Here is a 24,424-nt window from a genome sequence, read left to right on the forward strand (position 1 = left end):
ATCTCGAAATTAAAAAGCTCCACAAGTGGTAGTTTCTGTTTTTAAAAATCATTAAATTTGCTACTTAAAGATTTATCCAGACAAAATAGAATGAAAGAATTTTTATCCTTATCATCTCGAAATACTAAAAAGTTAAAATTTAATATTTCTAATGTTGTTTAACTCTGTTAGTTTTGATACTACGTAATACTAGTATTTTTACATTTATTCGTATTCAGACCTTCAGCCTTTCAATGATGCTGAACGGCAATATTTTTTATTCGCGTTTTAATGCGATTTCTAACGTAAAATCGTCGATTCTCGAAACGTGGACACGTCACAGATGGTGTGTTTCAGGGAGAAGTATTGCAAAACTTGTACAAATCGTAAAGCTGTTAAAAGTTTACTATTTCAGCGAATTACAGGTTGAGTGATTCCTTTTGAGGTATCGACGAGAGAGCGAAATTTCTCAAGCTTAAGGTGAACAGTGCGTTATACGTGTAAAAGTACCGTACCAAGATTCCAGCCCCATTGGCACAATCTATTCGGTTATTTCGTTGCGGAATTGATCGGATACAATTTATCTTAAATTTTATTCGAAGGGATTTTCTCGCCACCGCTATCCGCGTAACATTCTTGGTTCTATAAAACATTCATGATATTGTAATTGCCTATTATCGTGCTATTTCGAATTCCATTTTGATTTAACGCGGACTTTTCAATCTATTCGAAACGAAGAACGAGAAACTATTTTTTAGATTATTTTAAATTTTACATTTTGTCGCTTTTAATCATTTTTCTTTTTTTAAACAAAGTGTAACCGATGACAGTCAAATAACGTTATCTAATTGCAACACGTGATCAAGCTATTAACGCGCACGTGGTTTTAGTTCCAGAATTTGACGGTAGGTTTCTTTTCGGTGACTACTTTCTCGCTGGTGCTGTCTATACCCATCCTTTCCTATATAAGAGCATTTTTACAGAAAGCTACAAGTGGGAAATGAAGAAATATTTAACAAGATTACCATGATTGAAATTATGTTTGCACATGGACGTAATTCTGATCCTTCTTTTATTTATTGAGTATATTTGTATTGATATTTTAATATATTTTCTTGTTCGGGCATATTCTATTTTTCCTAAAACTTACTAATCGATACATTTCTAGCAATAATTCTTTGGAATTGAGCACAATCAGTGGTATACCACATTTTTATCAATTAAAAGAGTAAATTTCTTTTTATAGAAGATATCTGTGCAATTCTATGATATGTAAAAATCATTATTAAGGTGTATCATTAAGAAGTTAATGATAAGAGACTGATTGTGAAGGCAATTATCTCCATATTTCCATAAATGTATGAAAAAGTATGTAATTTAATTAAAATTCAATTTCTATAACTTAAACCATTCGATGAAATTATTTCGAAACAACATAAATACAAAATTTCATAAGCTGAAAAAAACTTTTACATCCATTTCACCTTTGACTTTGTCTTTTAAAAGATTAATATGTTGAAAGCAATATGATGGAGCTATGATAGTTTGTCAATTACCTAAGTACTCTATAACCTACATGAAAAATTGATACAATCTACCTTTTTCATTAGTTTTAGTGCACTGGTTCTCCTGGAAAATGTTTTAAATACTACTTTTTAGTTTCATTATGCAATAAAATATTTTTGCATATAAAGTATCAAATATCATGCTGCATTCTGCTGGTGAAAATGCTTAATGCGCTACTTCAAATAAATTATATTTTAATAAAATATCTTCAGAGCATGCAAAAAATTAATGCAAAGGATAATAAATTGAATGTTAAATTTTCTATTATTATATTTTATCCACATTAATATTTTTCTTGCAACATTTGTCATGTAATTTTTAATCTTGTGATTCATTTATACGACACAACTTATATTTTATCGACTAATTCTTTTGCTACTAGGTTATAGTGTGTTCCCAGGACGAATGAACGAGCGTGAGCGTATAGTCTGACAATTGTACTCTAGATGGCGGTTCTTTTGCCGCGGCAATTCCTGTCTATGGAGTTTCTATTCTAATCCATCTACATAATGTGGTCAAGTACGAAAAGATCGTGTGGGATCGATGGATCCCGTTAGATTTCGCTTCTAATTCCAGTTCCGGGAAGGAAATCAGAGATGTTGGTTATAGGTTGAGTTGTGGATAAGTGAGTGCAAGGTTAAAAAAAATGGAAGTGACTTGTTCGAGTGAGTAACCGGAAAAGATAAACATACAACTTATACTTTTGTTCATCGTGTTGTTTGAGAGCGGGAGCGTGTGCTCCTAATTTCTATAGTCTAGATTAATTTCTAATAACAAGTTTGTACGTCCATGCACGTTGCCTCTTTGGAATCAAACATGCAAAAACGTGGACAATCGCTAGGACAGTCGCTCTTTAAGAAAAACTTAGATATAACGTGAAACAGTATTTCCTTTTCCTATACGTTATGTGCTATTACTGCTGCTTACACAATGACAGAATTTTGTATTTGCTTTATAATTGCAGAGTTGTAAAGTTGTTGTGTAAGAACTTATTTTGAAGCTGTTTTACACAATGTTATGCTCTCTATATTTTCTGATAGCCAATGCAACTGTGTAAAAATGTATCCGAAGTTCGTGGTTTTGAAGGTTATAGTTCTTTTTCTGCTTGAAGTAAATATAGAAAACTAATGTTTTTTTAAACGAAAATGGTACAATAAATGAAGCGATCTTGTTAAGATGAAACATCTTGCAGATTATGAATTATTATCTGTTGAAGGTATTATATTTTTGACACAATGTATTGCAAGAGCAAGAGGTTAACATAGAATGTCATTGAAAATGTCATTCAAAGTATGCAAGAAAGAAATGAAAAAGTATCTAATAATGCAACAACTTGAGAATGATATTCCTATAGAATTAATACTACAAAATGTGCAGATATGAATGAAAAATCGAATAATTAATTTTTTGGAACTTATTGTATTTTTCTTTGTGTGCAACTGTACATTCTATTAAATATTGTATATGTTATTTTTAAATAATAAACATACTTAGAAGCATTTGGTATATGAAAATATTAAAGATAATATATTTTATCTGTGTAAACAATAAAAGTGAAATATTAATAACAATTATGTAATTATATTAAACTTACATAATTTAGTTAAATTTAGAATAAACAATGGATACTGTGATTATTATATCAACATTGTACAGTCAAAATAATTAAAGTATCTATGAGTATTATCATTTTTTATTGAATTTAAGTTACATAGTGCTTGCCAAAGTTGTGAGAAATATAAGCTTTAGTCTCTATATGGCTTTTTCACTTTGTAACCTATTCCCTTTCCTATTACAAGTAATTAAAAATATTTCTGAGCAGCAGTTGATTAAAATTGTTATATCTACACAGTTTGATATTCAAAAAGCTAACAATTTTAATGAATCATTTTAAAATATCTTTTTTTATTTCCTTAGAGTACAATTCAAATTATGGCCAGTGTAGAAATAGTGTTCTACTTTTTCACATTACGACACTGGAATTCTTAGCAATATGCGACATCTTTATATTAAAGGCATGTTTTATTTTGCAACTCAGGTACTTCGACCCCATGGCATTATGAAAGTTTTTGGTAGAGTCAGTACTTTAGTTTGTATATGTATATGCAACATTGAATAATTAACTGATATTCAATAAATATGTATCTGTACTTGTAAATATCATTATTGTTCACAAGTTCCTTATTTTTGCTTTCAATTTTAAATAGTAAAAAATTGCTATTAATTTGCCACTTTTTCTGAAATATATCTTTAGTTAATTTAATTAATAATTATTCCGTAAAATTACATTGCTTAAAGTGTCAAAGATTCGTCAGTAATTCGTAATCGATACATTTTAGAATCAAAAGAAAGGTACATTTATCGTTATAAAAAATATTATTTTAGATACACGTTGATATCGAAATTAATTTTTAAATTACTATGCTACATCGGGAAAATGAAGAATTTTATAGAAAGTCTCAACTGAACGTTAAGATTGCAAAGATATCACTATTTTTGATATATTTCTCGTTCCATTTTATCAAATTATTAACATTTCGATCATAATCCAGTATAACTAATTTTATATCAATTTTCTTTTGTATGTAGAACGCGCTAACTATTCAAATTGGAAGTGACGCAACATTTTATGAAATGTTTCAAAGTTGCACCCAACGTTTAGAATTTGCAAAGTTTTATTATTTTTCACGAATAAAGAACTATAAATTACCTTACTTTTGATTTAGATCATTTGTACATGGAATAATTCATTAGTAAGTCAAAATATAATTTACCTTTATGATGTTCGAATTGTTTCCTCAAACGTTTCCCGCGTTTCTCAGCCATATTTCGAAATGATGTTGAATTTCACTTATTTAACATATTGTTACACTTTTAACACTTTCTACACTTGTTCACACACACACTTTGCACTTAGTCCAACAAGAATAATGTTATTAACAAGACTAATTACTTCTTTATTGTATCAATTTTACAATTATCGTACTCTGTCACAGCGGATCGACGCGTTACATTCAAAGTCCGGGCAGCACTACTGCCAACTTTTAATCGTTGAACAAATTATCTCTGTATATGACCGCAAAGTTTGACTATTATTTCAAATCAAAATAAAAAGTTAACATTTTATTTTTGGTTTTTATGATTTCAATTTCATATGTAATGTTATAAATAAAAGGCAGTATTTTTCTTATTGCCAATATTTTGCAGAAGTAGTTATTGTTCAATCAACAGTTATAAATTACGTAATAGGTTTACATTTCAAAAATAATTTTATTTTTACATGTTGCCCTTTCTGTGATCAGATATATAATAAATTTGAAACTAATAACTGGAATTAAGTCGTTGTTTGAGGAACTAAAGTTTTTCAAAATTTACAGATTTTCAAGAGGTGCTGGTAGAATTGGACGACGTTCTGAAAAATGCAACATTCCTTGCGATTGATGGAGAATTCACAGGACTTAATTCTGGACCCGATGCTGCAGCCTTTGACACACCAGCTCAGTACTATGCAAAATTGAGAGCAGGATCAATGGACTTTCTTCTTATACAATTTGGCCTTTCAGTTTTTACATTCAATATCGAAACACAGAAGTACGTGTTCGATTTGTTGTTTAATTATTTTTCTGGATTTACCTGAACCATATTATTTTTATGTAAACATGCATGTATTAAGATTTTATTAATAAAAATAAATAGCTCGTGTGATCAAAGTCTGCAAAAAATGTTACAATATAGACTATATTTTTTAAACACATAATTAACAATATATTTTTCCAAATCGTTTTCTAAGTGTAATATAAACTACATTTTCAAGTTATATTAATGAGACTAATTTTTTTTTTTTATTTTTTTTTTTAGGTACAGTCAACGAACATATAATTTTTACGTTTTTCCACGACCTCTGAATCGAGCAGCTCCAGATTGTAGATTTATGTGTCAGGCATCCTGTATATCATTTCTGGCCAATCAAGAATTCGATTTCAACAAACTTTTCAAACTGGGCATTCCTTATTTAACCACAAATGAAGAAGAGAAATTAATGAAACGATTAGAAGAAAAGCAGAAGACGAGGGATGAGACGCCAGAGGTATTGCCGATTTCAGACGTCGAGAAACCTCAGATCGAAGATATTTGGTAAACTGGTCAACAAATAGCTTTATTCCGATAATGTTCATAAAACGTAACTTTGAATTATTTCAGTACGAGGATAGATGAATTCATAAAGTCCGATGCGGAAGAATTAACGATAGACAAATGTAATGCTTTTGTAAGGCGACTTGTATACCAGGAAGTAAGGATGAGGTGGCCAAATCAATTGAAAGTCGAAAGTAAATTGGAAAATTTTGTATGCAGTCTTGTAATACAAAGATTAGGAAGCAAAGACGAAGAGGAACAGAAAGAGGCAGAAAAAAAAGAAAAAGAAAGAATGGAAATTCAGCATGCAGCTGGATTAAGTATACTTATGAGAAAAATCGCAGACTCTGTATGTTCTACTAGTTGTATCTGGTTTATTGAATGAAATAAAACAACGGGCTATGATTTATAACGAATTACATTTTCATTTTAGGGGAAATTAATAGTTGGTCATAATATGTTATTAGATCTCTGTCATATAGTACATCAATTTTTCGGACATTTGCCAGAATCTTATAGAGAATTTAAGTCTCTCGTCCATAGCTTATTTCCAAGGTGAGAACGAAATATTTTTTAGTACTCTTTCTGAATACACCTCTAATATCGTATCAACCATGACTATTATACGACATTTTTTTATAGACTTATAGATACAAAAGTAATTTGCCATTCGCAGCAATTCAAGGAAAGCGTACCATCGTCAAATTTAAATATACTGCTAGAGACAATTAGTAAACCACCGTTTAAAATGCCAGAAGTGGAACCTGTTGATAATAGAAGTTATTCTAACTTGGTAGATAAATGTCACGAAGCTGGCTACGATGCCTACATCACTGCAGTATGTTTCGTTGCACTGTCCAGTTATCTTGGTTAGTAGGTGATTCTATTGTCTCACACGAACTTTCTGTGAATTTCTCTACTTATAATAAGTTAATTTTTTCAGGTTCTTTACAAGACCCCAAAGTTCCAATAGTTTCATCCGATTCACCTCTACTCAATCCTTTCCTAAACAAGTAAGTTTTTCTGTCATATTTTATATTGTTACCCATTATTATTTAAGTATTGTACAATACATATATAATTTTCATTTTAGACTCCTCATATTAAGATTAAAAGATATTCCATACATAAACCTTGTTGGAAAAGATCGTAAGTTTAATTTTTTACAAATTTCTCAACAGATTTTAATTAGACCTCGGCGTTAACAAGGTGTATGTTATCTTCTTTTTAGCAAGTCCAAGTAGAGATCACGTATTCCACATAACATTCCCGAAAGACTGGAAGCTTAGTGATATATTTCAATTGTTTAGTCCATTTGGTAAGTGTATTACGATAAAATTTTTGTCGTTTCGCAGCATTGTAGACCAGATTCGTTTATATAAAAAGCGATAAATATTATTCGTGTTACAGGAGGTGTTTACGTGTCGTGGCTAAGCGACACGTCTGCATACGTTGGATTAAACCGTCGAGATCAAATTAACTCGGTGTCGAAGATACTAGGTAAGACGAGCACCTACAGGATACAAAGGTATGCCGACTACCAAGCAACGTTAGAGGCAAACCTCAATATAGAAGAACGTAAAAGAAAATTATCTTCATCCGAGTAAGTAGACCTATGATGTATATCGTGTACCATTTCATACGCACCATTTTTTTCTTCAAATATTTCAATCAAACATGCTGTCCTCTCAACGAATCAATTCAACGCGTCACTTTCGCGGTTACAAATAGAACATGTGCCCAGCTTATGTTTCTTTTTAACGACCGCTTAAAAAACTCGAACATATTTTATACATACTTTACACGCGGCTCGTATAAACAGAACGTTCCCACAACGCAACAGATTATGCAGATGTAACGTCACCGGCTCTAACGAGGTAACGTAATAAAACGGTGACGCCGTAAAGTCGCCAATTTTCCTCTGTTAGCCCCCATCGCCGTTTCTTCACCGAGACGACTTCTCTTCTTCTTGCTCGATCGGTTTACCGTTTCTTAGTCACGTGTTCCGCCGGATCGCCGTAATTCTCGTCGATTAATTTGACGGCTTATCGGGAGCACCCGCAGCGGAATCGTCTTTGTCGTCGATTACTCGACACGGCACGGCGACGCGACCAGAGCGTCGGCGAATCGGTTGGTCTACCGTGGCCATAAGTTATCTCGGCCGGAGACACGGTGAGGAGATTGGTGCTGCGGGGTGCCAAGTTCACGGTACGGACATTAAATGCTGGCAAGAGGTAGCGTTTCACGGTGTGAAAGAGGGGAAGAGTAACGCATTATCGGCGGCCGCGGAATAAGCTGACCGCGCGATAATAATTTCAAGCGTGCCGCGCTGCGCCGCGCCGCAAAGAGGATAGGATGAGCAAAGAGGGGCGACGTTTCATACTCCGGCCGGCTCCTTAGGATTTCCTGTACACGAGAGATTTGCATAGGGTCGTAGAGCTCATTCTAAATTAATGCCCGCGACGCTTGTTACACGCGTGTCTTGGCTTCCTCCTCCTCTTCCTCTTGCCGACGCCGCTTGCGCGCCTTTTCTCCTCCTCTTGCTGCGTTTCGTTCGTTCGATGCTCTTTCTTTCTTCGTTCCTTTGCCACCTCGTTCTCTTCCTCGATGCTGGCTAGGGTCGCCAGTAAATCAGAGTTCCTCGCCCCTGTCGACGAGACTTATCGGATGCGCCGATCGCAAATCGATCTGGCGGATATCAATAAATTGATCGATGCGTATTGAAAAATGACTTCTAAGCGCTGATTAATGGATCTCTGAGGCTCGCGAACGGAATCGAACGAGGGAATTGATGTTGTTTCGTATGATGTTAGACAGAAGCACTTTAACAGGTAGTAAATTCAACGTTCTTAATTATGTGCTTTCGTACGTGTGCTATAAATTATCGGGGTATAGTAACTTATTAAGTTTCAAGATCTTGTTTCTTTTTTTTTTTTACGGTAAAATCACTTGACAATGCACATTGGAAATATTGTTATACGCGTTATTTAACTCTACTAAAATGCAGTGAAACTGGAAGTAACTATAGCGAAGAAATGAATTAAGCGAGAATGGTAAACTTCATTTTGTTGAGTTCGATACGAAACTTTGAATTTGATGAACGTAATTGGAATTTCATCAACTTGAATGAAATTAATTGAATTATGTTACACTTTTGCATTGCACGATTACTTACGATAAACTTGTGAGTGATAGTGTATATACATTCCTACAAAGAAACTTAGGCAAACATTTCTGAAAGAAATATCAAGTTCAGCAGTTATATCTCCTTCTGCAAGCGAAATATTTGACTATATTTCGCAATTTTTCGACCGATTTGCGAAACGACAAGGCACACGGCCTATTTCAAACCGTCATAAATTCTCTGCGCAATTACACGGGAAGGGAAAACGAAAGCCAAAGGTTTGTTCGAATGAAAAGATAGGTCGAAACCGTTGGTAGAATCGAGCCGCGGCGACGTATAGGCGCGCCCAATCGCGCTCATTACGGGTACAAACGAGCCGCGTTGCCCACGTGCAAATAAAAGCAAAAGCGCGCCGGTATTAGGGTCTTGATTAGAATAATGCAACACGCTTCGAATAACGTATCGTGTCGCTCGACGAGGACGCGATGCAAATGCGCGCGTATGAATCAGTTAGAGGAGACACGTGGACAGCCACCGCGGGAAGATTCTCAAATTGGAATGAGAGGGAGGGTACGCTCGATTACCAGAAAAAATTGCTACACACGCGGAATGAAACCGTTCCGTTGCAAGGGTATCGTGTACTGGTTTCAGTCTCTTCCTTCGTTTTGCCGTTTAATTACTACACTGTTGAATTGTCAACGTTAATGTGCACCGTGCAAAATGATTAGACGGATACGTATCTCGACGATTCGCAGGGAATGATTGGTTTGGTTATATGCAACATATGTGAGATAATGTTTCTTTTTTTTTTTTTGTATTGTTGAAAGTTGGAATAATTTTTTAATTTTTTTTTTTTTTGCGTAATTTGCATGGAGTATAATAGAGAATAACTCTTGCATGGAGTAATTATTAAAATGTTTCTTTATATGTAAAGAAATGTATCTTTTCCTTGTTTCAATTACAATCGTGATTGAATTAAGTCATAAAAAATGGAACATTTTTGTATTTCCTTATTTTAGTGAACAGAGAAAGAATGAATGGTTCTTCAGTGTAGTAACAGCTTCTTTACACTTTATAAGAAGCGTTTAAAATTTTTATTAATAATTCTTTTTGGTTCAATTTTGATCAGTTCATCGTTAACCCCTTTGCTTTATGATTTTTTTACTGGCTATGCATGTAAATGTAAGCTGTTTATTATTTTAATACCGTGTGAAGTTAGAACAGCTAATGTATTCTACAACCTTTACAATTCGATAATCCTCAATCTTATAAATTGAAACTAAATTTAGAATTAGAATTAATGTTCTTACTGATACAACTGTTTTCTCATACCTTCACTAGAATCTGTACCAAGAGTCTGAAGGGTTGATATGTACTTTTCGCTTCTCAATACTCACCAAAAACACTAAGTGTCTTGTAGAGAATATCTGATGCTTCATAATCTTCTTTAGAAACTAAAAACTAAAATTCATTATGAAGCGATACATTCGTGATGAATTTTTACACGTCTCAGAAGATAATAATGTAGATGGAGCTCCATTTTTACAAGTGAACATACATACACTAGGATAAACTACTATTGCCCAGTATAACGCGATAATAAAAAAACAAGGAAGTACAAATTCTGAAGCTGAAGAAAATTCAACCGACGAAGAAACTGCACCAGCATCCAAAAAGCGATGTCTGTGGAACTTAACACGTTCCGGATGACAGACATTTTTTACTCAAGTGTTTATTATCTTTATAATCTTTTCAGCTCTTAAATATACATATTTTTCATAGAATATTGCAGAATAATGTGTACGTAGAATATTACAGTAAACGATTCTAATTAACTTATTCTACACATGCAACAAAGAAAATTTTACATTTTTATTATCTCTGTTATACAAAAAGAAATTTTTTTATTCAATTCTAATTTTTTGCGTTTTGGTTCCAGTATAAAATACGAGAACGTATCTCCCGCGTTACAAAGGGTCCTACTCTACTCTAAATTCTCATATATAGGCCACGTTCCACGATTTCAACTACGAACGAATGATTACAACGAATTCTACTTCTCCCAGAAATGAATCCCTATCGCCGACGTTATTACAATCGCCAAGCAGTCCGCGAGACATTCGTTCTTCCCCGAACCGACAAGAACACCGTGCCCCCCGTTATTGCTTAATTACCCGCAGCGGTGCGTTATTCGCGTTTATCCGAATACGTAGCCGCGGCTCGCTAAACGCGCGCCTATTAGAATCGCAAATACGCGGAGCGGCCGCGTCGCATTATCGCGGTATTTATTTGCGAACTATAAATAAGAACGGCGGCAGATACAACGACAATTTATAATGGCCAACCTACGGCCCGGTAATAGCCGTATAAATTACAATTTGAGTTGAACACCGGCGCGCCGTTTCTTTCCACCGCGGTGGATCTCGCTTTCTTAAAACGCCACTTAAATCATATCGATTGGAAAAGCGTGGTCCCCAACACACACAGAAAGGTGTGGGTTCTCCACGTTCCTCACGGTTATTCCACCGTATGTATCCGTCGTTTAGGTCGTCTGGAAAATTCTACGCGATTTTAATCCTTTCTTTTCTTTCTCTCCTTTTTTTTTCTTTTCTTTTCTTGCCCTCTCCTTCGCGTCTGCTTTATGATTCGCCGTAGTACATAATGAACACGCCGCGGTCGGACACACGTGTATCTCTTACGTGGCCTCGCGTGTGCGTGTCCGGTACTCCGGCATGCCCCATAAGCATATATCACTTGCCGGTACCAATGCATCACTCCGCAAACGCGCGCCAACACCATCGCGGACTGCTTCTGTGTCGCATGTGACTTTTATCTGGTGCCGCGTTCGCGAGCCTGCTTTCCCCTGCCCGTGTGCACACGAAGCTTCTTTTCCTACGGGACGAAGCTTTCGTGTCACGCGGAAACACCGTGCACCGCCAGTAATTTATCGACGATGCTGGTTCGCGTGCCGCGGCCGTGCGCGCCTAGCCCCGCGGACCGATACACCCGCGGTGCTTTATTAATTTTGAGCACTCCTGTTTGTTATTGTCGCACGGCTCGTTTATTCTCGTTTCGCGATAGGATTCTTATTGAGACTGAATTTTCTTCTTTCGAACGTTCTTTTTCGCACTTGTGTGACATGACGTGACGTGATGTGATTCGTGGGAAGTGAATATTGAGATTGCTTGAAGTTTTAAGATTTGGTCCGTGTGGAAATTTCAGGGCAAGATTGTGCGTCTTTTTGTTGCTACGTTGCAGTTTAAATGTGACAATGTGTGAAGGTGTTATACGTGATTTTATTGAAAATTTTTCTCTATAATTACTTATGCAATTGACACATGTTAATGGAAAAACATCTTGGTAGAATAAGTTAGTAAATTGGCTCTGAGACAGTAGGCACAGTTTCAAAAGCAAAAATAATACAAAAAGAAATGTGTGAGAGTGTTATACGCGTACAGTTGTGCGTAGTCAGACGTGAGTACTTGCATGAGAGTTAAGTTGAAATTGAAAATGAAAATACGATAATTGTTGGTACAATTTGGAGCATTTGGAAATGATAATTATTTTTAGTGTGCCATGCACTATGTTTAATTAAACAATGCTGGATTACCTGTGTAGTATATATGTACAACGTGTCTCATTTTAATCTATAGCAATACTCTACCGAACAATTCGTTATTCGAAAATTAAATGGAACGGTCTTACACTGCAGGCGCTCGAGACACTTTCAAAAGTGTCAAAAAATTTCTTTTTTTTTCATTTTTCGAAAGTACGTATACCTAAGAATTTAGTTTGACTGTTATAGCCGAAAGTTGCAGAGAAGGCGGAGCGCTCAGCGGGACGCTCCGACCACTGCTCCGCAGGTATGTACTTAGAGTATGAAAGGTCCTGCATATTTGGCCTTTTTATTGCCGGTGGCAATCCTGTATAAAAGTCTGTCTTACCTGAAGTGGTCATTTCTAGGCGATAGAGAATACACGAAATAACGTTCTTTACAAGTAGGAAACAGAGTACTTTGCTTATAGTTGCGAAGTCAGTACGTTTTCGCCTTTCAGAGGAGCAACATCTCTAAATATGAACAGAAAACATAAGAATGAGAGTTCCTAGCGACCGAGCAATCCTACTCGAAAACGCAAATTCAAAGGAAATCAGTATACACAGCTGAACAAAGTACGAGTTTAGCGAGTACATCTGCAACCAAATTGCAAAGAAATCGCGACTCTAGCTATGTTAGTTTTTCAAGGTAACCTACGATCGTTTCAGATGTTCCTTGTAGAAATTTATCGGCACGATCAAAGGAAAATATGTCGTTCCATTAAAAAAAAGAAAAGGTCACCTTTCCACTTAGAAAAGACTTGTTTCTATGATAAAATGTTCTGTTTGAAAGGTTTTTTCGAATAACGAATCGTTCAGGAGAGAATTATAGATTATAGATTAAAATGGACCATCGTTACCATCGCGAATGCACAGCATCTTCAGCAATTTTAATCCTTTCGTTGCTATCGGCGCCTATAATTGCTTTGAAATTTTCCACATTCGCCCTAATTCAATCCTCAATTTTCTACCTTTGCCCACTTCCATTTAATTTGAAACAAATCTTCAAACGACGCGGCCGCGAAAAAATCGACGCACTAAAATCTGTCACAGCGAAAGGGTTCATTTTTGCACCACTCACCGCACAACGTATCCTCAATTGTCAAACGACAAATTTTATACCTCCGTACACGACCGTCGTTCTCTCGATTCCACACTAATTACGAAACATCGTGCCTGCGGTTGATAATGATATTAGCCCCGTTCGGCTCACGTATCGATTCGAAGTTACAATTGGCGGTGCAAACGAAAGAAGACGGCAATATCTCATTAACCGTGCGCGTAATTAAAACTTTTCCACCGGACTCTCTTATCTTTTGGCCGTATAAGGGATACCGGGGTAACGAAGAAGACCGGTCAATTTGCATATCTGGCCGGGTAAGTGACCTTCGGTGATTTTCAACGAGCGAACCGCGAATCGAAGTAATTCGCGGCAGGTAACGACGATTTGCATCGTGGATCATAGCGTGGCTGTGTGCATTTAGCTATTAATATCTATGCCGGCGGCACGTTAACCTCGCTCTGTCTTCCGAAAAGAAATCTCACGTGGCACGCTTATTAAACGTTATTTATTGCAACGACCGTTCGTTTGTATAAGAGATTATTAGACATCTACGTCGGTTGCGTTCGGTACCAGCTTCACGGATCGATCGTAATAAATTTCTGCTCGTCGTTGGCGGACCAACCGGACTGCTACGACACAAAACACTGTAGCCACGTTGACCACTTTTATTACGTCGGTCACAGAACGCCATTAGGCAGATCGAACCACGTCGACACGGTTATCGAGTCATGGGACACGGGATTTATACGTCGACTGTGTTCTCGTGGAACCGAAGTTATACAGGGTGTTTCGAAACATGTGGGCATAACTTCAGGGATGGATTCGGTACGGTAAAATGAGAGAAAAAGTTCGTATAAACGTGTACCCGATGTGACATTGTTTCCGAATTATAGCCTTTTTGTACGATACCTGTTGTTTCATTGTTTTCATACGTTGAATGCATGTTTGCCGTGTCAGCGTTTGTGTAATCTGTCATTGTCGATGTAAGTTATCGCTGAGATTGTTATGAAATTTATTAGACGATCACTTGAAATTATTACGAAATGTATTAGACCGGGAACCTTTCGGAGCCGAAGAGCCATTTCAACAAAATAACGTACAAAAAATAACATTTAGGGAGCTGCAATTTTAATTTAAGTTTAAATTTTAAATTTAAGAATCGCGTCGAAACATTTACTTTACCGATACATTATAGTTATTTTTTGGGGGGTAACTGTCGGTTCTGTGGTGGCAACAGCAGATTTTTATTAAACATTTAGGAGCCGCAGGTTCCCGACCCCTGTATTAGACGATCACTTGAAATTATTACGAAATGTATCGGCAAATTTTCATACGTGCTGTTACCACCAAGAACGTGTATTAAACTGATTGAAATAAATTCCAAAATAGCGTTTACGTAGCAGACCAGAAGGTTGTGCTCGAGATAAGAAGCGTTACTTGTAAAGAATTGAAAGAAGCAGTCAATAGAGTCGTAGGGAATCACTGGAAGACATAAACGGCTATAATTCGTAAACAATTTCCGATGTTTGTTTATACGAACTTTTTCTCTTATTTCACCGTACTGAATTCATCCCTGAAATTATGCCCACATATTTCGAAACACTCTGCGTATACACGGAAAGAGGGGCGCGTTTGAAAACGGTGACGTCTATTGTTCCATCGACACTTTCTATTTTTCCGTAATGAAACCGATTATTAATTACGCACCATATATTTCCCTCGGTTGTCCAGTAAATTTCGTTATCTGCCCCGTACGTTTCATTAAGACGAGCCGCCTGCAGCAGAAAAGAAAAAATGTCCCGCCGGGAAGCGTGTATATTAATTACCGTGAAACAGGTTGCCGCGCCGCTTGACCATTCGCGTAATTACCCGACTCGAAACGGCGCGGCGCGGCGGATCCGAGCGATCTAGGCAATCGCCTCCTCTAGCGCCGGCAAATTGGAAAAAGATTAAGATTCGAACGCGCTCTCGCGATAAATCGAGAAAAAAAGGAAAGGAAGACGGTAATAACGCTGTGCAGAGCGTGGTGCACCTTCGCCGTTCGATCTAACTGAGCAATTTTAGCGGGAATCCAGTGTTATTTCGGTAGACGAGGAACTCCTTTACCATTTTACTACCCCTGCGTCTCGACTCGTTTAACTGGATCTTCCTGTGGAAATCACCTTTTTTTTTTATTTTGCGTACCGTCAATTTTATTCACGCTACGAGGAAATCGGTCGACTGATTATGGCAGGTACGAAATTTCGTCCTTAATTACTAGTTGGCTCGTTTTAAGGTCGCAGAAGCCTGTTTCAGGATCTGGTTAATAAGTTTGAAGTTGTACATACTGAATTTATTAACACTGTATATATATGTGGTACTGAGACTCGACCGATGGAGTGTGCGCGATGAATGCCTTTTTTGAATGTGCGATACGGTTTCTTTTTTATTGCTTCAATCTGAAAATTGTGGAGACCCACCTGGAGTAAGTCCTCGTGCTCTGAAAAAATTTAAGAGACGTTTGGTGTGAAAACCATGCATGGGCATTATTCGTGCAGGAAAATTATTTTTTTTTTAATGTGCGATGGGGGGTGAACTAGCTCTTTTATTGCTTTTCCGACTACTTTCGTCGATTGTTAGGCAGGCTAATTGGTCGATCCAAGGTGGATCTAAATGGTTGGGACCATTTCCTTGCGTACTCGGCGCGTTTCTTTGGAGAAGAAAATGACCACGAGACTTTAATGAACCGCTTTCTGGGGACAGAACTGTTAATGCAAAATTGTCGGCCTCGAAAGCGGTGCCATTTTATGGTCCAAAAAATCCTATTGCTCACGCGAATAACTGGGTTCGCGCGGCGCATGGATAGTCCAAGGGTGGCAAAATGTGACTAATTAATTTTATAGCTATAATCTATATGATAAATATTGTTTTTGTTGAGTTTTGAATACCTTCTGTTATTTTTAGTACACCTTTCTGTATTTATTTTGCTTAATTTTTCACAGTTAAATTCATGCACATAAAAATAAAAATAATATAACTTTGAAACGAGAGTAAAGTAATAATAAAATTACCATATTCTCTTACATTGCTATAATTTTTTTATTTACTATTTTGCTTTATGCAAGTTGAAGAGAACTCAAACACGTTCTGCTATGTTTTATGTATCGTATGTAAAGTTGTATAAAATTTTTCTCAAGTGAGATGTGAACTTTTTTCAAGGAAAAAATAGGGCTTCGGCGTGTTTCAAGTATTATATCGTGTTAAATGAGATCTAAAGGGGAGGTAAAAAGAAAAAATTGATACTATCCATTAGGAACAGTCGCGGGACGCCTAATGAGATAGTTTTACAAGGATATCTGATGATATTTTCATACGTCGAGATAATGTTCGTGGTTTGAAAAAGGTAAAGCTAGTAGGAGGCAGTAGATTTCCATGCATAATGCAAATACTTTCGAGCAACTAGTATAGCGAACACAGCCGCTGTATCTGGATTATGCCTTCGGGATCGCGGCCGTAATGAGTTTAACATGCTTCGGGTCTTCTTTTTCTTCTTGCAGCTTCTTTTCTCTTTTCACTCCCCTTTTTTCCCTTTGAAACCCGCATTCCCCGCCGTACTATCTCGCCATTGTTATTTTCAAATTATAATACGTACATTTTCATACAAAAATTTTGACGTATGTCGTAAATTTTGGAATTTTTATTCGATTAACGAAAAAAATTAGACCTCTTTTCTGAAAATATTGTTCTAACTTATTTCGAAATTTATCGTTTTCTAATATATCAATATTTTCCTTATGAAATATTCTGACCTGACAGTAAGTATTATATCAACATAATTGAAAGTGATAGTGCAGTTAACAATTGAGAGGTCCAGTGCAAGAAGGATCTATGCCACAGAAGTAGTGTTTCAATAGAAACTGCATAATTAAGGCTGCTATTTCTTCATTTAAGCTTACCAATATGAAAATAGTGTATCTGGGAAAATGTTTTATTTTTTATTCCATTCTCTGCATGCTCAAATCTGCAAATTGTATGAAAAAAGGAACATTACAAAAACTGACAAAATGAATTTTTTTCCACATTTTACTCGAATTACAGTGTATGAGGAAATTCTCAAGGTTGTAGCATTGCTCCCTCTCGCACTGGACCTCTCAATTGTTAATCAAAACTTATCAAAATTACCATCGGTAGTTTCAACTTTTACTTTTTCATTCACAGTTCCTTTTTTTTTTCGCACACAATCGAAAACCGTGCGAGCTGTTGCGCAACACGCGCCCCTCGCACGCAACAGCCTGGCTCTCGATTGGAGAACGTGGCGAACGCGAAAGGGGATATCTAGTTTCGGAATAATAATCGGAATGGCCTGAAATAATTCGAGCCATGGTCGCATTCAATTCCTTGTTATTCAATGCCTTCGCGGAAGTTTACACGGGGATACGAGATACATATCCGCTACACGAAGTTCAAGGTTTCGGTACGGGATGCAATAAAACGCGAGAGTCACTCGCCTCGCGTTTGTAGTTATAATGCAGTTACCATTCCGTGGAATGACGAGAGTTACGAGCGTAGTAATTGGTCGGCACGTGGGCGCCTCATTAATACCGTGTGTTTGCCAGCCAGTCTTGACCCATGGTGTCTTATAGGGTTCCTGCCAGTCCCGTGAAAATAAGATTGCACTACTTTCAAGAAAAAGCGCTAAACCTTGTACAGAGGATGAGGAGATTCGTTGCTCACTTCTGATGAAGCAAGTTCGGTTACGTTTCTGGAGTAATAACTTGAAAATACGTGACCCTTAGGTACGGTACGTTGGCCCTTTGAAAGGGTATTTCCATTTGGAGAGGTCAAAGAAATCGGTTCTTTCTTATCGCATTTCCTGCAAGTATTTTACTGAAATTCTACGTCTGAAATCGACGAAACGGGCAAGTCGCAACTAGACTGCGCATTTTTATGCAAATTCATATTTAGAAAAATAGAAGCTACGTAGATAGGCAAGTGTTTCATTCGCTAAATATTATAACGGGTACTGTATTTTGGGTTTGTTTATTATGTGTATTTTTGTGTCTTCAAATTTTCCAGAAGTGCATCGAAATCCGCAGTCTAGTTAGAACGATTTGAAGAATGTGATGTGCACAGCTGGAAACTTTGTGTCTTCCAAACTGGCTGCCATAATTTCTCGATAACGAAACGACTAATCTCTTTCAAATTTCACACACGTATAAAATAGATGTCCCTTCATCGTCCATACTGGAATTATGTCAACGTTTGGAATACCTTTTTTTTTTTTCATTCCCCGAACAAGTTGCACCTTTCAAGATAAAAACGATATTTTTGCTTCACTTGGTTGCTATTTCGTCAAAACACCTTTTTTCTTGCTTTATTCTAGTAGGAATTTTTCTGCTTCGAACGAATACAACGACGTGATCTATGGCAGCCATTCAGAACGGCACGCTGCGAGAAATACGTGATAACTTAAGCAACAATTGAGATAATTACATAAAAATCACACTGCGTTTTCCCGAAGCACGACCAAACGTGTGTGAAAAATTGCACGTCCCTTGGTTTCCACTTATCTTAAAAATCGTCTAAAAATGACATCTCCAAACGGGAATACCCCCTTGATCATTAAACTCATCTGCAACGCAAAATTAACATTTAACGTCGCACGATTACGACGATTAACACGATCATAGTGTACATAGTGTTGTCTTTGCTGTTCTGATCAAACACTTTTTATTTCTTCGTTCCCGAACGCTTTGAGAGAGGACTCTTGATTTTAATTGGAACAATGTGCACGCCCAAGTACACGCACATTCACAGACTGTGATTTACTATGAGCTGTTGGACGATGAAAGCTGGCTTCTCCTGTCTTCAGATCATCGCAAAGTCAGAATTAGAACGAGCATATTGTCATTGTATTTACGTAATAAAATATATATATCAAGATAATTTCAAACTGTTTTTCGTTCGATCCAGCAAAGCTATCTCCCGAAGAAGACTGTCTGATTCTCGACAAAGGTGAAAACAAAAAGAAGGAAGTATTTCAACCCTTTCGCTACGGCAGATTTTATTACGCAACACACGTGGCCGCGAAATCTTTCGTTTCAGCCGTGTCGTTTTCAAATTTCTTTCATTAAATCAAGGTGGAGGCGCACAAAGGATGAAATTAGGGTAGAAAGTCGCGAGCTATACACAGTCGGAGCCAATTTTCAACGCGACTACAAACACCGATTTTACAATCCACGAACACTGTCTAATTATGCAAACTGTTTCCTCGCTCATCGTAAAGTGAAAATGTGTCTTAAGTAACGCTCGTTAACGCTAGGAAGAAGGAAGACGTTTCGAAAGGTTCGTTCGTTCGAATCGGTAGTATGTGGTTGATGTTCACAAGAGGCACGCATCGAAAGGAAATTTCCCGTTGACAGGATATCTGGCATTCTTGCACCGATCAGCCATACTTAACGACGATGTACACACGTGCATTCTGCATGCACGCACGTGATGCTGCATATTCATAAGTTGTGACCACAGCCAACAACATTTCCGCAGCAAGCTTCAACACGTGCACCGAATAAATTCTTCCCACTCTCTTGCGTTTCGTATCTACCGTAAAGAGAGAAAGAGAAAGAGAAAGAGAGAGAGAGAGAGAGAAAGAGAGAGAGACAGTTGATCGTCTTCTTTTTTTCCTTCTTTTCCCTCTTCTTTTTACCCTTTTCGAGATTCGTATCCTGCGACTTGTACGAAGATTTTTTCCAGGGGTGGAAAAGTTTGGCCAATAATCGCGCGCGTGTGTTCGTTTCGATTCCCGTTACGAGAGAGATCGATGCGTTTCTATGGCCGATCGCGAAACGCGCAAGCAAATATGATAAATACTCCGTGATTTATACCCGTTGAACGTCCCCGTTTTCGAACACTCGAGATTGATGTCGCGGGTAATTTTACATAACAGTTGGCACAAGATTTACAGCGGAGAGTGTACGTAAAAATGGAGGAACTGATGTAAGAAATGGTTGTTATTTATAGCTGTTCGAAGAACAGAATTTCCAGTGATTTAATTATCCTTCCAACTATTTAGTCGTTTTACTTATTGAGAGATAAATGTGTTGCATGGTATTTTGCATGGTACCGAAGTGTCTGGTTTTCGACGGTCAAAGAAATATTCTGATGATTATTTTTTTCTTTACAGACTTTTTTCCGGTGTTAGGTGGTTGCATACGAAATGGCCGATTCGGGGATTTCAATTTGACAATTTCGAAGCTAGTCCAGATTCGTCAATTATTTTACTGTTAAACGGCAGATTGTGTACGAAAGTTAACCATAGATCTATAGATCAAATTCCCACCGATCGATCACTTTTTAGTTGGACAAAAATTTATTTAGCTTTTATTAAGAATTTATTAAAAATTTATTTAGTATTCGTACACAGATTGTCACAGATCATGATCAAATTCCACTGATCACATTTTAGTTGGACAAAAATTTATTTAGCTTTCATTAGGAATTTATTCAAAATTTATTTAGTATTCGTACACAGATTGTCACAGATCAGGATCAAATTCCACTGATCACAGCCTGATTAAAGATCCTACATCGATTAATAAATATTACATTGTCACTAAAACCAGAGGCGTTGAAATTAAATACCTCCATCATTTCTTCTGCAACGACCTAAGATAAAGAAGCGTTACACATATTGTTTCAGTTATAACTACATATTTAATTAATCACGACTGATGCTAAAACGTAGTTGACACCAAAACGAGATAACACTACATTCGATATTAACTACATAATTAAATTCTCTTCAAATGATATGTACATTGATCGCTAATTTAACCCGTTTTTGAAATTTGTTCGGCTCATCGGTAACTTTTTAAATCTTGCAGTAAATTTAATAGAAACGTTGATCGTTAAATAGCGTATTTATCGACGTAATACGGCACGATATCTCCCTAAATACGATTCAAACGACCGTAATCATTTTATTCTGTTTTCCTTTTCTTTTTTTCCATTATAGGGCTGTCTCGACGAAAAAGGGGGAAAATTCCGTGGCAACGAACGGCGTGAAGACTGCTCAGGACGACGATGGCTGGGAAGTAGCCACAGGTAATGACCTCGAATTATCGTCAGAGCCCATCATCCCTTGCCCCTATCCTCATGAACGATCGAGAGCCACGTCGAGGCCCCGTGGAAGTAATCACGAGGCCGTCGAGACGTTCTTCCTCGAACAAATGAAGGTCGTGCAGAAAATCAGATTAAAGAACAGCGTTAGCTTGCCAACGGATTTCCGGAACGACGAAAAGAAGGACGTAGTACCGAAATACACGATATTGAAACGAAACGCGGATATCGATCGCGATACCAAGGTAGACGACGCGACGAAACTTTCGAGAACCGCTGAAATTCGCTTATCAAGCACGGCCAAAGCCGAACGTTACAATTCGCTGATATCGGGAACGCGTAACAATGTTAGCCATTTGGAAAAAACGAAGAAACATTGGTCGAGCAAATGTACGACGCAACCTGTTGTCCAAACGGGTTTCTGTAGCAACAAATCCTCGGTTCAGGTAAAATCGTCTGCTTCGACGAAGCACAAGGACGTTCAACGTTCGATCGAGTCCTCGCCTCGCTCGAGAAGAACGTCCAGAGCTTCTTTGTCTCCTTCAGCCAGTCCTGATTTGAGAAATCACGCCAGAAGGCAGGTGAAAATGAGACAGACCATCGATGGGTCTAGAAATGCTCTTACGACGAAGGAGAAACATTGTTCGAACGTTGAAAAAGACAAGATTTCGGAGATCGATGGTCGAATCGAAGGAACGTCCAGTAAGGGAAGGAATTTGTTCATGACGTTGGCGAAGATTTTGGCGGTGATTTTTCTGTACTACATCGCGATTAAGACTGACTGAAGGTGGCGAAACTCGTTTTTTTTTCTCTTTTCGTATCGAAGAATACAGATTTGCAATTGAACGGTAATCGACCGTGCTTGGTACTCGATCGTCGATTTCTAAATCTACTTGGCTCATTTCTGATCACCGACGTCTTAATCAGGCTGGAGAGATTAATTTCTCAGCCGTACAGCTTTTTTCCGCTGCATAAACGGGATTTAGAACACCGGTGAAATTCCACGAGGCAGGAATTTGCGGTGTACGAGATGCTACGATATTTATTTCGCGAGTATAAGACATGTTACGACGGTACCTTACAAATGATAAGCGATTCATTATTTATATATTCACGATCGTTTCATTATTTCAACGTTTTCTTCTTCTTCTTCTTCTTGGTATTTGATATTTTGGACGAATTTGTTTTTGTAGAACTTCTCTCTTTTTTTTATCGGGTAGACATAATTATTATACTTTAGAATTTCAATGCAGTGAGATAAGAATTGAAGCCTAGACTTGGATGTGCGTGTATTCACATTTATTGGAAAAGTTTGTAAATTGATTCGTACTGAATTGAAATAATCGCTGTTATCGTAAATGCTCCAACGTGATTGTTAAATTATAAAACAACGTGCCTTAAACATATTTACAAATCGTTCTTTTTGTAAACTTGTCGACTTTCGCGGTATGGATACTTTTATTTCTTTTGTTTTAGATATTTGAGTAAAAGTGTATTTTTGAGGCATGCTTTTTAAAAATTAAGAATTTTGTATATTTGTACTTTTACATTTTATTTAAGAACACGATGAAAGAGTTCACAGGGAAACTATGTGCTCAAAGAATATTTATAAGACAATTAACGGTGACGAAAAATACAGTACTATTTTTTTATAATTAAGTATTACGCAGGCTTTGCATTGCGAACGAGAAATTGAACTCCGTTGTGTCGTGCAACGTAGAATACACATAATAGAATACACGGAATTGTGGTCAATATTGTATGTGTAGTGAGAAATTCGTTATTGTTATTGGTGAAATGGTGTTGGTTCCTTAACTTGCGAGGACGTTTCAACGTGAAAGTATTTCATTTCTATCAGTTTTCGCAAATTATTTTGTCAATACACTGATCGGTGGTTGAAATTGTATTAAACGAACCTCTCCGTTCACTTCGAACAAAAATTCTCACCTTGTTTAATTCAAGTTGTACTGATCTATGATTTTTATAAATTACAAAAATACAGAAGAAAATCTTTCCAAAATACAACATTCTTTTTCTGTCGAATTTCAAGAAATCATTCCATTTTTCAGCTATGCCACGCAACTGTTTATTATCACGATTTATTAATCACAGTAAACATGGCTTTGTTTATTTATTTTTGCAATGAATTTTTAAAATGAGAAAATTATTTCTACGAAATTTCATTTCTTTCGATCATTTTCTGTTTTTACATTATGTTCAATTGTATCGTTACACTTGCAATGTACGATATATAATTTAAAAAAGATTATTATACAGAGTGCAGAAAAATTGATCCTTCGGTATAGGAAAGAGATCTTGTTCCTTTACTGTACGCACGCGTGTTTCCGTTAGCTAGAAATAAAGAAACCTTAGCGTCGACTAATAAACTCGAAGGGTTATGTCGTTGCGCATAAACCGACTTTTTGTTATGTGCACAGGGAAACGTCACCGGAAACGGAAGGGCAACACGGAGGTTGAGGGCGCGCGAAGACCGAAGCAGAAGGCCTTCACCGAGCCTGACACCTGGCAATAATCTCTCCCGGAGGAGCCGAATCGATGACTATAACGCGTCATCCTTCCTAGTGACGGTGAATAAATTGAAAGAATGCTGAAACAGATCGACGACATTTTATTGTATCATTTCTTATTTTGTAATACCAACCAGCGAATCACAGATTGTACGGTGTTATTACCTTTTTTATGCACTTGGTATATGTAGAGGAAGGAAATATTCGAGCGGTCTCGTTCGAGTCTCGAAATTGAAGAAGTTTTTCTGGCGGAATATCTTTTGAAGATTATGGTTTGTCTTATGTGAAGTGAAACTTTTTAACAAACACAGTATAGAAGTACAAATGTATTGCAGTTTG

The 24,424-nt window shown here is 37.0% G+C and overlaps 1 protein-coding gene across 1 annotated transcript; it reads left to right on the top strand.

Annotated features, from left to right (window-relative positions):
- Positions 1-2,071: 2,071 nt before the first annotated feature.
- LOC108573147 (poly(A)-specific ribonuclease PARN-like) lies at positions 2,072-24,218 on the top strand. The gene is made up of 12 exons (XM_017935531.1): positions 2,072-2,210; positions 4,923-5,136; positions 5,404-5,679; positions 5,746-6,028; positions 6,113-6,234; positions 6,322-6,548; positions 6,623-6,692; positions 6,773-6,828; positions 6,911-6,997; positions 7,090-7,282; positions 21,454-21,542; positions 23,996-24,218. Exons 1-12 carry the CDS (start codon positions 2,192-2,194, stop codon positions 24,088-24,090), a joined length of 1,731 nt encoding a protein of 576 aa, XP_017791020.1. The 5' UTR covers positions 2,072-2,191; the 3' UTR covers positions 24,091-24,218.
- Positions 24,219-24,424: the final 206 nt, after the last annotated feature.

Source organism: Habropoda laboriosa, unplaced genomic scaffold, assembly GCF_001263275.1.
Source record: "Habropoda laboriosa isolate 0110345459 unplaced genomic scaffold, ASM126327v1 scaffold124, whole genome shotgun sequence".
Taxonomy (NCBI): Eukaryota; Metazoa; Arthropoda; class Insecta; order Hymenoptera; family Apidae; genus Habropoda; species Habropoda laboriosa.